This window comes from Engraulis encrasicolus, chromosome 1, assembly GCF_034702125.1.
Source record: "Engraulis encrasicolus isolate BLACKSEA-1 chromosome 1, IST_EnEncr_1.0, whole genome shotgun sequence".
In the NCBI taxonomy this organism is placed as follows: Eukaryota; Metazoa; Chordata; class Actinopteri; order Clupeiformes; family Engraulidae; genus Engraulis; species Engraulis encrasicolus.
In genome coordinates this window covers 12,964,555-12,977,826 of record NC_085857.1, presented here as the reverse complement: position 1 = coordinate 12,977,826, position 13,272 = coordinate 12,964,555, and the positions used below count along the sequence as shown (strand labels likewise).

The 13,272-nt window shown below is 44.6% G+C and overlaps 1 protein-coding gene and 4 non-coding genes across 5 annotated transcripts; all 5 read left to right on the top strand.

Moving 5' to 3' along the window:
- The first annotated feature begins 18 nt into the window (after positions 1 to 18).
- On the top strand, positions 19 to 13,263 carry cct4 (chaperonin containing TCP1, subunit 4 (delta)). Its single transcript, XM_063197759.1, has 13 exons — positions 19 to 311; positions 914 to 966; positions 1,082 to 1,171; positions 1,444 to 1,552; positions 2,582 to 2,846; positions 4,469 to 4,601; positions 5,510 to 5,649; positions 6,832 to 6,928; positions 8,119 to 8,229; positions 9,198 to 9,328; positions 10,715 to 10,949; positions 11,194 to 11,307; positions 12,792 to 13,263. Exons 1-13 carry the CDS (start codon positions 194 to 196, stop codon positions 12,804 to 12,806), a joined length of 1,611 nt encoding a protein of 536 aa, XP_063053829.1. The 5' UTR covers positions 19 to 193; the 3' UTR covers positions 12,807 to 13,263.
- On the top strand, positions 4,878 to 5,049 carry LOC134458969 (small nucleolar RNA SNORA23). The gene has a single exon (XR_010036723.1). It is a non-coding gene; the product is annotated as a small nucleolar RNA SNORA23 (small nucleolar RNA).
- Positions 7,536 to 7,707, top strand: LOC134458960 (small nucleolar RNA SNORA23). Its single transcript, XR_010036721.1, has one exon. It is a non-coding gene; the product is annotated as a small nucleolar RNA SNORA23 (small nucleolar RNA).
- On the top strand, positions 8,779 to 8,950 carry LOC134458955 (small nucleolar RNA SNORA23). The gene has a single exon (XR_010036716.1). It is a non-coding gene; the product is annotated as a small nucleolar RNA SNORA23 (small nucleolar RNA).
- LOC134458854 (small nucleolar RNA SNORA63) lies at positions 10,108 to 10,237 on the top strand. Its single transcript, XR_010036666.1, has one exon. It is a non-coding gene; the product is annotated as a small nucleolar RNA SNORA63 (small nucleolar RNA).
- Positions 13,264 to 13,272: the final 9 nt, after the last annotated feature.

Genomic DNA, 13,272 nt, shown 5'->3' with positions numbered 1-13,272 from the left:
CGCGCTCAAATCTCCTTCCAGGGTCCTTCGTATCTCTCTGGCGCAACCGGTGGCTCTGGAAGGTTCTGGTCGGATCGAGACACTCATCCGAATCTGAGCCCATCCTGCACTATTTCAATCTTTAGTGCGGCTGGAGTGAGATTATTCCATCAAGACATCCTTCAGGACTGTAACTACACACATTTGAGCGAAAATGCCCGAATTGATGGCAGCACCAAGGGGTCCGAGTGGAGGCAAAAACAAAGGAGGGGCGTATGTGGACCGTGACAAGCCTTCACAGATTCGTTTCAGTAACATTAATGCCGCTAAAGGTACGTTAGTAATGCTTGGTGTTTATGTGGTGCTATGGAGAAAATACATTTTTAATCGGCGCCATGTACTTGCAATACAAGTACAAGTTCGCTCCCGTGACAGTGCAGCATCCCTCGTATCTCATGCGTGTTTGAATGGGATGATGCTGTGCTGAGCCGTCAAATGCTAACTAGCGGATTAGCCTCGTCGCTCTCTGATTCTCTCAGATAATTACACCACACAACACCCTTTCAAAGGTTCAGTTACTTATATCATGGAGGTTCTGGTCTATTTATGTCACTTGACTGATCAAATCCGCAATGTCTCGTCTTGTCATGAAATACATTCGTTGTGTGGCTAACACTTTTCTGCATCATCATGCCCATGGGATAATGCAGATTAACCCGTTTGGCAACGTCTAGCGACTGGCTATCATTGCACAGTGCATTATTGACTCTTAATTGAAGGGAGTGGACTTTTGTATGCATTTTAAACGAAGCAGTTATTGGTGACTGCGACCAGCTGATGAACTACAAATCTCTTGATGACCAAGGATTGCTTATGCCCATAAATGGGAAGGTGTGGCTTGCGTAGTAACAGTCTCCCTTTCTTTGTTTGACAGCTGTTGCAGATGCTGTTAGGACGAGTTTGGGACCAAAGGGCATGGACAAAATGGTAAATATAAAAAAAATCCTGTGTTTGTTAATTCTCGATTTGAATGTATTTATTCAGTTGTCACTGTCATTATATTGTCTTGAATGAACTGGTCTTGCCTCTGTCTCTTTCTCAGATCCAGGATGGTAAAGGAGATGTGACAATTACCAATGACGGTGCCACCATTTTGAAACAGATGCAAGTGATCCACCCCGCAGCACAAATGGTAAGAGTTTCAGCTCTGGCAATTCCACCCAAATGGGCAGTCCAAATGCATGCTATGTTTACATTTCACTTGGCTGATGGTATTAAACTTCCGTATCGCAGTTGGTTTCAGGCGTTACCTAAAAGCACACGAAGAAACCCTTGTAGCATTCACATGTTAGTGACTGTCATCATATCCCATACTGTAGTTAACACATTCATGCACTGGAACTTTTTTTTTTTTGGTTGAAGCGTGCTTTTGTCTGCTTTTAACAAACATATATTTGTTTCTAGTTGGTGGAGCTATCCAAAGCTCAGGACATTGAGGCTGGGGATGGCACCACGTCTGTGGTGGTTATTGCCGGAGCACTCCTGGAATCCTGCGCCAAACTGTTACAGAGAGGTAAACGTAACATTCGCGCAAACATCAAATATTGCACAAAGTGAATTAACTGTGTTATGAAGGAATGTTGTCAAGTTTCATGCTGACCTAAAGTTGCTCTACAGCAGTGTTTCCCAACCAGGGGTACGTGTACCACTAGGGGTACGCGAGCACACTGCAGGGGGTACTTGGAAAAGTGTTATTATTATAACAAATGTATGGAGCAGCCACATCAGGACAGAGAAAATGATATAGAAAATTAATTAGGGGGTACTCATGGCACAACTAAGAGGCTTAGGGGGTACGCAAGACAAAAAAGGTTGGGAAACACTGCTCTACAGCCCAAACGAACACGTTGTTGGTGTAATGGTTGTGTTGGTTTTATTGCGTACACCACCATGCTGCATAATATTGCTGTGGTGTGTGGGCTGTGTTCAATGGTGTATGTGGTGCTTGGTCTGTCCTACGCCCGTCTCACAGCCCCATATTGACTGCAGGGGGATATAGTACTGGTCCAGTGACCTACACCACTGGCCAGTTTCGCAACCCCCTTACATTACTACTAGTAGAGTAGAGTAACTTTATTGATCCCCAGGGGGAAATTCAGGATCACACTTCATCAATATCACACTTCATGAAAACCTCAGATGATCTGACATCTAGGGTTGCTTGCTCTTTTTTTCCCTCTGACAGATGTGATTTTTTTTCCCTCCCCATTTTGCCAACTACTTTGCTTGCTCAATTATCTTTTCTCTGGATCTTTTTCTCAAGTTCCCTTACTTGCTTTCCAATTTTTCTATTTTTCCCCTCCGTCTCGCTCTCTCCAGCATGCACTCTTTTCCCATCTATGATTTGATCAATCCATTTATCGCTACTCTCCTCTGTCGGTATCCACCCGACCATCATCTGAGTCCTATCAGATGGCTGTGGACCAGGGCAACAATAAGTGCTAATCTCTCTCTCTCTCTCTCTCTCTCTCTCTCTCTCTCTCTCTCTCTCTCTCTCTCTCTCTCTCTCTCTCTCTCTCTCTCTCTCTCTCATATCTATTAGGTATCCACCCGACCATCATCTCTGAGTCCTTCCAGAAGGCTGTGGACCAGGGCGTTGAGGTGCTGAGCTCCATCAGTACCCCCGTGCAGCTGAGCGACCGCGAGACCCTGCTCAACAGCGCCACCACCTCGCTGTGTTCCAAGGTGGTATCGCAGTACTCCAGCCTGCTGGCCCCCATGTGCGTGGACGCCGTCATGAAGGTCATCGACCCTGCCACGGCCAGCACCGTGGACCTGAGGGACATCAACGTGGTCAAGAAGCTCGGGTGAGTGAACAAGGGATGAACTACAAGGGTGACTTTTTTTTTGCTTTGGCCGTCTTTTATAGGGTGCTCTGAAGGTCACATGGGTAAGAAAGAGGTTACAGTGGAGTGCAGCAGATGATGTCTGAGGAATATGACTCCAAGAGATTGAGGGAGAGTGGTCAGATACTGGCCGACCAGAACGGGGCCTTTTCTGCGTTTTGAACATAAGTGCTTCCTACGAATCGCCTGCATTCATACCATGCTCCAAACGTTTCTGTATGTGACCATTTATTACCGGGGTGAAGCTGCAGATGTCCACTTTGTCGCCACGGTTTGCAGAGAAATAACCCTTTTTTTCCCCCTGGTTCTCATCGCAAAACAACTTTTCGGTTCCTGAATCCCCAGACTTGTGGCGTGAGCATGCCAGCCAGTGCGGGAACGGGCACCGGCATGGTCCTCTTCACTTATGGCACCAATACTTGTTTTTTTTCTCTGCAAACCGTGACGACTTTATTATTACAGGACAGTGGAGAACAAACAGGAAAAGATTGGGGGAGAGAGAGAGTTGGGGGAGGGCTGGGAAATGACCCCGGTCGGACTCTAGGTCCCTGTGCGCATGCAAGCCCAAATATGGGGGGGCTTAGCACACTGGCACAGCGCCCCTGGCGTCAGTAGGTTCATCCAGGTAATACGCATTCACGTGTGGAAAAGTTCAGAGCCCCGTATGAATGCGGGTGGTTCGCAGGGAAGCACTTTGGTGCAGAATGTAAGTGGTGCGGGCAGCGGCACCGTTCTGGGGTGAGTTTCTCAAAAGAGAAGTTGTTAGCCTGTTAGTAACTTCGGTAGTTGCCAATGGGAAAATGCATTGAAAACAACAAAGTAGCTAATGTAGTAAGCAACTTTGGTTTTGAGAAATTCACCCCAGGTCGGCCTGAAAACAGTACTGAAGAGACCTGACCCATTTTGAGACCTGATATACTTGCAATTCTTAGTCCATTATGATGCCTGGTATCAATTGCAATTGCAACTGTCTTTCTCACTTAGGATGAACCTCCTTGGTGTGTGGGCTGTGTGTTCAGTGGTGTACATGGTGCTCGGTCTGTCCTACACTCGTCTCACAGCCCTAGATTGACTGCAGGGGGATATAGTACTGGCCAGTGCAATACACCACTGACCAGTTTCGCAACCCTCTTACATTACTGATCGTATGCTTTCATGAAGGATTAAGAATGGAAATTGAACTGTGGATTTGTGGTTTTTTTTTGTGCGTGTCTGTCGTGGCTGCTCCTGCTGCTCTCTTGCAATTGTAGAAGTGCAAAGACGACTATTTATGACGTAACCAACGTGGAATGATTAGGGATGACGGTGGGTTAAACACAGAGACAATGTCCGACGTTCTATTTGTAGTAGCATATATCAAACAGTGTTTGATCACTAGGATTTGCGGTTGGTGCCCATTTGAACCTGCAGAATTCTTTCTTACAACATTGCACACGATGAAGAAAACTTGCCCGACAATCGCTTGCAATGGTCCTGGGGGTTAACCTACCACCGGATGTCGTAAGGGGTTTTTCTGCTGTGAATTGGGCCTGTAATTGTGTAGCTTGAGCCTGACTTCAATATTCTTATTTTTTTCTTGGCAGAGGGACCATTGACGACTGTGAGATGGTGGACGGTCTGGTTTTGACCCAGAGGGTGGTGAACTCCGGCACATCCCGCGTGGAGAAGGCCAAGATCGGACTCATCCAGTTCTGCCTCTCCCCTCCCAAGACAGACGTGAGTGCCACGCAATTAACACATTCAATCGCTTTTCTAAACCTTCCCAAATCTACTGTCTTAAAACACATTGCTGATGTGCAGCAAAAATAATCACAATTGTAAGTCGGTCATAAGCAATAACGATTCCTGTGCAATTGTATGGTTTCTTCAGCCATCGTTGAGGTGCTGTATTTGTAAGTGATATAAGGAAACAATATCAATATGCAAGTACCGGTACTTGTACTGTCAGCATGCAACTTGGTTTTTGTGTTGGCAAAAAAAAAAAGGCTGTGGGGTTTATGGTGTGTGTAGTGTCCGTCTATGTCTGGTGCAGCGCCTCGTCTGTGTCTTACAGATGATGCTGCTGCACCCACACCGACCCCCACGGCCACAGAGCAACAGGGGATCATAGTACTGGCCCTGTGAACCCCCTACCACTGGTCAGCCTCCAAACTCCCCAACATCTCCCAACAGTTCTAACTGTTTTTACTTTGTCATTATGTCTATCCTACAACTTTATTTAAAGGTGCACTGTGAAAGATTTTTTTGTGGTTTATTTGTAGAAGTGCTGCCCATTCACAAATGTCACCTTTTTCCATGAATACTTACCACACCACCAAATTCGAATTCAAATTTCATACATGAAAAGGGGATCTTCTCCATGGTCCGCCATTTTGAATTTCCAGAAATGGACCTTTTTAGCAGTAAAACGTACTGTACTTTACTTATACTAGTAAATGTTGGTTTATTATTTAGTAAATATTCATGAAAAGATCCTATATAATTGAATAGGCAGCACAGTTTCAATGAGCAGCATAATTGCAGCACCCATTCTGGCCACAATCCTACCCAGTGCACCTTTTTAACAACTTGTCTCTGTGGACAAATCTGACCATATCTCTGCCCTTCTGTCGTTTCCTTCTCAGATGGACAACCAGATCGTGGTGTCCGACTATGCTCAGATGGACCGCGTGCTGCGTGAGGAGAGGGCCTACATCCTCAACCTCGTCAAGCAGATCAAGAAGTCCGGCTGCAACGTCCTGCTCATCCAGAAGTCCATCCTCAGGTAATACATCGCAGGAGATGCAAGCAAAGAATCGTCATAGCACTTGACCTGTTGTTTTTCATTTCCTTGGTGTGTGTGGCCTGTGTGTCCAATGGTGTATGTGGTGCTTGGTCTGTCCTACACCCATCTCACAGCCCCATATTGACTGCAGGGGGATATAGTACTGGTCCAGTGACCTACACCACTGGCCAGTTTCGCAACCCCCTTACATTACTGACATTACTTGACTTGCATTTACTCTTTCATGATAATTTTGCGTTTTCTTGCAGTTACCTTTGAAGATTTTCATTGCAAAATGACATGTATCCATTTTGGAACATTTTGGGAAATTGACATTTTTGTATTGGGCATTCCATTGCATTGCATTATTTGTAAAATGCATTTTACCTCTGTTTAAAAAAGTATTTTCTCAAAATATTTGAGTGGCAAGAATTCATACATAGGTGGTGGGACTTCTGAACAGTCATTTCCGTTAATAAAATGCAAAAGTGAGAAATGGTCGATACATTGTTTTGCAACAAAACTCTTCCTTTGTTAAAAGATTTGCCGGTGTATTAGAGGTTCGGCCGTTTCAATGGGGCACCTAAGTCTCCACCCCTTCCGGGTGGCTTGTGGGGCTGGCAACGGAAAAACTTTTGACTGGGCTGTAATGGACTGATCAAAGCTATTTTCCGACCCACCTCGCATTTCCCCTTCGATCATACATATGCTGTGCCTCAGAATTAATAACAACCAATGGTGTGCTTACTGACTTCACTTGGCAAGCGATTTTTGAGTTGTGTGTGTGCAAAAATATGTAATTATTTGGACTACACAACAGACGTCGCATGTCCGACGTGCAGCCACTTAAGCCACGGTGCAGCGGTAGGGTTGGCTGTGCCTCGGTTCACGTCAGATATGCGAGGCGCACGTGTAGTCTCCAACACAGTTTTGCACAAAAGCTAAAAAAACGTTTCTTGCGTGCCGAAAATGAGTGGTCTTACGACGCAAATCCAAACCTTTCAAATTCACTTTCATCATATGTGAAATCCGGAGCACATGCCAAACGGGATGAGGATTTAGCTTGACTCGCTCCATTAACTCGCATTCAAAATTTTGCGAGCTCCAGCCCCATAGATCGGAAGTAGAAGGGCGTGACTTAGGTGCCCCATATGTTTTGTGGTGTTTTGTGTGTGTTGCCAGGGATGCGTTGAGCGACCTGGCGCTGCACTTCCTCAACAAGATGAAGATCATGGTCATCAAGGAGATCGAGAGGGACGAGATCGAGTTCATCTGCAAGGTTGGTGTCCTCCTAAGGATCTCAGGATCTCCCTTTCTTTCTCTCTCTCTCTCGTCACTCTCTCTCGTCACTCTCTCTCTCTGTCTCTCTCTCTGTCTCTCTCTCTGTCTCTCTCTCTCTCTCTCTCTCTCTCTCTCTCTCTCTCTCTGTCTCTCTCTGTCTCTCTCTGTCTCTCTCTGTCTCTCTCTCTCTCTCTCTCTCTCTCTCTGTCTCTCTCTGTCTCTCTCTGTCTCTCTCTGTCTCTCTCTCTCTCTCTCTCTCTCTCTGTCTCTCTCTCTCTCTCTCTGTCTCTCTCTGTCTCTCTCTGTCTCTCTCTCTCTCTCTCTCTCTCTCTCTCTCTCTCTCTCTCTCTCTCTCTCTCTCTCTCTCTCTCTCATATGCCCATCTCTGCACCCCATTCTCATTCTGTGTCTGTCTTGTTTTCCTCATTTGCTCTCTTGCACTCCCTCTTTGTCTGTCTCTCTCTTTACCATTACCTCTTTCTCTTTCTTTCTTTTTTTTCAAGTCTGCCCCCACTCTCATTCTGACTTGTTTTCCTCTCAGTCACTCTCCTTTTTTTCTGTCTCACACCCTCTCTGTGCCGAGCAGTATCCGAGTTTGGCCGTGGGCTTTGTGGTGTGTGTAGTGTCCGTCTATGTCTGGTGCAGCGGCTCGTCTGTGTCTTACAGATGATGCTGCTGCACCCACACCGACCCCCACGGCCACAGAGCAACAGGGGATCATAGTACTGGCCCTGTGAACCCCCTACCACTGGTCAGCCTCCAAACTCCCCAACACTTCCCCATTAATCAAAAGTCTATTTTTGTGTACAAACAATACAATTGAAGGTCGCAAGGATATTTGTGCAGAGGAGTTGTAAATGCATTGCAGTGCATGTTATATTTCAAAGCGATGCATTTATGAAACAAGCTTTACGCTTGTCAGTTTATGTATAGTGTAAATGATTCTCAATCAGTGAATTCACCAGAATTAGTCTTGTACTAATTCTATGCTATGTATGGATATAACCACTATGCACTTCAGTACTGCACTTTTGAATTTTTTGTTATGGGTGTTTTTGATTTGTTTGTTTGTTTGTTTTTGTGATGTGTTGTATGTTGCAGCAGCTTTGTAATTGTCCAAGACAAATTTCCTGCAGGACAAATAAAACTAATCTTGAATCTTGAATTCATTTTCCTTCCTTTGACCAGACCATTGGCACCAAGCCCATTGCCCACATCGACCAGTTCACCCCAGAGATGCTGGGCACCGCCGAGCTGGCAGAGGAGGTCAGCCTGGACGGCTCTGGCAAACTCGTCAAGGTAAGCAGATGACGACGACAACGATGATGTCCAGTTAAAGCTGTATTGTGTAATATTTTTAGTAGTTTTATTTCCAGAATTGATGATGCTCATCAGTGGCGGAACAGTTGCACACAGGGCCCCAGGGCAGAACACTGATAGGGCCCCCCCATAGGGCCTCCAAAACGTCATAATAGGGCCACCACTACCGATACGGGAAGGCCCAGGCCCAGGCCAGGGGCAAATTGCCCTCCCTATAGCTCTGCCTCTGATGCCCATTCACAAATGTTACCTTACGAATATTTACCACCACCATCAACTTCCAAGTAGCCTATTCATTATGACTGTGAAAATTACATTTCATACTTCTCCATGTCCGCCTTTTTGAATAGCTAGAAATGGACATAGCAACGTTGTTGCAAATGATTACTTAAAATATTTCCAAAATATTTCATTTTGTGGCATTTATTGCTGTAAAGAAATCTACTTCTTGTGGCTTAAATTTACAGAATGTTGTGTCATTTTCAGTCCATTGCATAGCAGTGTCCAAACTCCAAAGACAGGCCGTGGGCTTTGTGGTGTGTGTAGTGTCCGTCTATGTCTGGTGCAGCGGCTCGTCTGTGTCTTACAGATGATGCTGCTGCACCCACACCGACCCCCACGGCCACAGAGCAACAGGGGATCATAGTACTGGCCCTGTGAACCCCTTACCACTGGCCAGCCTCCAAACTCCCCTACATCTTCCAACAGTTCTTGGTCATTTTCATTAGGTCTCTTTTTGTTGTAGTGTCACTTGCATGATAAAAACAACGATAGCAGTAACACCTTTTATCTTACAATGCAGTAAAGTTGTGCAACAAATATCAGTCTGAAATGTAAGTTAATGGCTACAGTTACGATAATTTTTATGTCCGTCATCATTGAGACACTGAAGCTGTACACCAAAGCCTAGTGGATCCTCTTAATTTGACATGTCTGTTGTCCCTCAGATCACGGGCTGTGCAAACCCAGGCAAGACTGTGAGCATCGTGGTGCGCGGCTCAAACAAGCTGGTCATTGAGGAGGCTGAGCGCTCCATCCACGACGCCCTGTGCGTCATCCGCTGCTTAGTCAAGAAGAGGTAAGTAGTGGTGGAAATAAATACTACTGTCCAAAGGCAAAGTAGAGTAACTATGTGTCCAAACTGAATTTAGACTGAAAATGTTCATCATTACATCTCCTTGATCTCACAGCCTTATGGTCCAAATATGTCCCATTTTACAGATATTGCTGTCAAATTTCCTGTAACTTCAGTCAAGAGTTATCAAAAAGGAAATTAGCCCTACGACTATAATCTTGTATATTTTTGCATTTTTTTTATTTTAAAAATGCTATCAATATATGCTGTCCCTGTGTTAAATAAATAAACTTGAAAGAAGAGCGCAGCACTGCTTCTTCACGATTCACCACTTCATTTTGGTGTGCTCACCAAAGCACCAAAATAAAGTGGTAAATCGTGAAGATGCAGTGTTGCGCTCTTCTTTTTGACAACTAGTAACTTAAAGGACCCTGAAAAGCTGCACCTGCTGATAAAGAAACCTTAGAGTTGTGCAGGCCCTCGCAAAAAAAACCAGTAACCACAATATCCAACCTTAATGTACCAAGACTTTGAAGGCATTTTTCTGTTTCATTGTTGGCGTAGTTATTGGACTTTGCCTTTGTAGGGCAGAATAGGCTGAGGGAATACGCAAAATTGCGTTTAAAGGAGAACTAATGCCAATTTCAGTATGCTGTTGTATTGCTCACGCTACCCTTGACTTGTCAGTTCCCGGTGATGCTGCATTTTTCGGCTCAGCCCTTTCCGAGATCTGAGCTATTCTAATGGGGGCAGACTTTGTTTACATTGAACATTTTCTTGACTTGCAGGTTAAGTTACGGTGCAGCTGTGTAGTGTTGCCCTGTCGTTCCCCCTGCATAAAACAAACCTGATTCTTTACTATCCCTGTCTGTCAGTACCCCAGGACTGCCAGGGACGCTTGGTTTCAGACACCACTTTACCTAGTTGGTTATATTGCAGTTAGTTAGTAGTTTTTAACTGGATGCAGTCCTAAATGTCTCTCGCTCCTGTAAAAAAAAAAATCTTGACATATGCCTACTCCAAATATTATCTGCTGATGTTGCATAACCTTTTTGATGTTATTGAGAATAAATCAAGTTGTTTTTTATTTTTATTTTTTAAACGTAAACAAACTCTGCCCCCATTACAATGACCAGGATCCCAGAAAAGGCAGAGGGGAAGAAAAACGAACATTTCGGGTACTGACAAGTCCAGGGTAGTGTGAGAATTTCAACTGCATGTCGAAATTGGCAGAAGTTATCCTTTAAATATCTCTTTCATTGATCTAAGACGGGAGCTGACAGCAGAGTATGCACACTTGCTGGATGAATTCTCACATTATTTCCTTTCAATTTTCTCTCCCTGTTCTTTTCTCCCATCTCCCATCCTCATCCTCGTCCTTCATCATAGGGCCCTCATCGCAGGTGGCGGCGCCCCTGAGATCGAGCTGGCTCTGCGGCTGGCGGAGTACTCGCGCACCCTGGGGGGCATGGAGGCCTACTGCGTGCGGGCCTACGCAGACGCCCTTGAGGTCATCCCCTCCACACTGGCCGAGAACGCCGGACTCAACCCCATCTCCACGGTGACCGAGCTGCGCAACCGCCACGCCCAGGGAGAGAAGACCGCCGGCATCAATGTCCGCAAGGTATAGCCGGAAGGAATCCAAATTAGTTAGTTGTTTTATTGGGTGTTTTTATTAATCAGAAAGAAATTCAATTTATTCAATAGCATATACTCGTATGCAGCAACTATTTTCCCAGTGTTGACAAATGGAAACGGTTTTTCATGGCCTATTTTCCTGAAATATACTTTGCGATTATAAAATGAGTAATGACACATACTTGCGCTCTCTCTCTCTCTCTCTCTCTCTCTCTCTCTCTCTCTCTCAGGGTGGCATATCCAACATCCTGGAAGAGCTGGTAGTGCAGCCTCTGCTGGTGTCCATCAGTGCCCTGACCCTCGCCACGGAGACAGTGCGCAGCATCCTCAAGATCGACGATGTGGTGGGTACCCACTCTATGGCTATGACTTTTCTAAATGGTGTTGTTACACGCTCGAACGAACCAATTCTTTTGAATGGCTCCTACTACGTATTGGGGCAGTCGTGGCTCAGTGGTTAGAGCACTGGGTTGGCAACCCATGGGTTCCCGGTTCAGTGCCCGACCGAACCACGGCTGAAGTGGCCTTGAGCAAGGCACCTAACCCCCACATTGCTCCCCGGGCGCCGCTCAGCAGGCAGCCCACTGCTACGGACTAGTGTGTGTACTTCAATGTGATTCACTAGTCCAAATGGGATAAATGCAGAGAAAGAATTTCCCCTACCTAGGGGACCAAAATTGGCTCCGCTCCAATTGGCTTCATGAACGACGGGAACAGAGTCACAGCACAGTGTTTGTTATTCAATGTGAATCCACCTTTGAAAAATGGGAAGGAACAAAAAACAGAAAAGAGCTGTGACTCGTTCACGTGGAGGAGCCGTTTAAAAGAGTCAGTTCATTCTTGTCACGGTTTTGCTGTACATTGTTTTAACATTGAGTTTAATGAGAAAAAAGTAAAAGTGTCAAAATGCGAAGTTTAAAGGGACACTGTGTGAGATTTTTAGTTGTTTATTTCTAGAATTCATGCTGCCCATTCACTAATGTTACCTTTTTCATGAATACTTACCACCACCATCAAATTCTAAGTATTCATTATGACTGGGAAAATTGCACTTTTCATACATGAAAAGGGGGATCTTCTCCATGGTCAGCCATGTAGAATTTCCAGAAATAGACATTTTTAGCTGCAAAAATGACTGTACTTGGGCCATAGTAGAAAATATTAGTTTATTACTTAGAAAACGTTCATGTAGTACCCTTTTTGACCATTTCCTGCACAGTGTCCCTTTAAATTCGAAGTTTGTGGAGCCCTCCCAAAACACATAGAACCCTCGACTCCGCCCCCTGGTTCATTCTTGCACATGACAACACTTCCTAAATGAGTCTCCTGTTGACCCTCCTATTTACTGGCTATGTTTACATGAGACATTTAATTCAGAATTGACTCCCTTTCATTCTGAATAAAGCTTAATTCCGCTTTGAGAACGTCATGTAAACACTTCACAATTCGCAATTACCAGTAAATGAAAGATCAAAGAGAACTCGATGGAACTATTTCATTCTGAATTGTTAATTCGGAATTAAAAATGTAATTTAAACGTAGACATTATCCTGTATGCTTTTACATAATTACATTTAAGCATATTGAAAAGCCGTCCGTGTGTGTTTTTGGTATTGGCAATATCATAACGTCATCATAAATGAAGGGACTTGCTGACATGCTTGACTCAGATGTAGGTTTTCTCAGGCCATTCCTTGAAGATTGAGTGTTCTGATGGAAACTAGCATAAAGCCAACGGGGAGAGGTCTTGTCAAATGTTAGCGTTTGTTTTGAATTCTTACTTGCTAAAAAATATTATTAGTAAAATGCCTATTTATTTGTTTTGCAGGTGAACACCCGATAAGGAGTGACTTCAGAGGTCAACCAATGTCAACACTCCTGTCTTGGGAACGTGCTTGCGAGAGAGGAATCCACCCCCTGTCACCCCCTTCAAAAAATGTCTGATGCCATGCGTACTTGTAGTTGTTGTCCTCTTGCCTAATTTAATATCAAATAAAAGAACGTTACACATTTTGTTTTTCCACAGACTTCAGCACTTTTGTTTTTCTTTTATATCTTTGTTTTCTGTTTTCTTTCTGTGGTGGTGACAACTGTTTGACCTCCATGGCCTTGGATGACAATGAGCCAACTGCACTGGTCTGACACTGATTAGTGGTTAATCCTTAAATCTGATTTTCAGGAGATGGCATGTAAACTCAGCGTAATGATGATAGTTGGCCGGTGGAAGGACCATTTTTGTATTAAAAAGAATTTGATTTGTCTCAGTACAATAAATGGCAACGATGGGCAAGCAGAAACTATTTACAGAC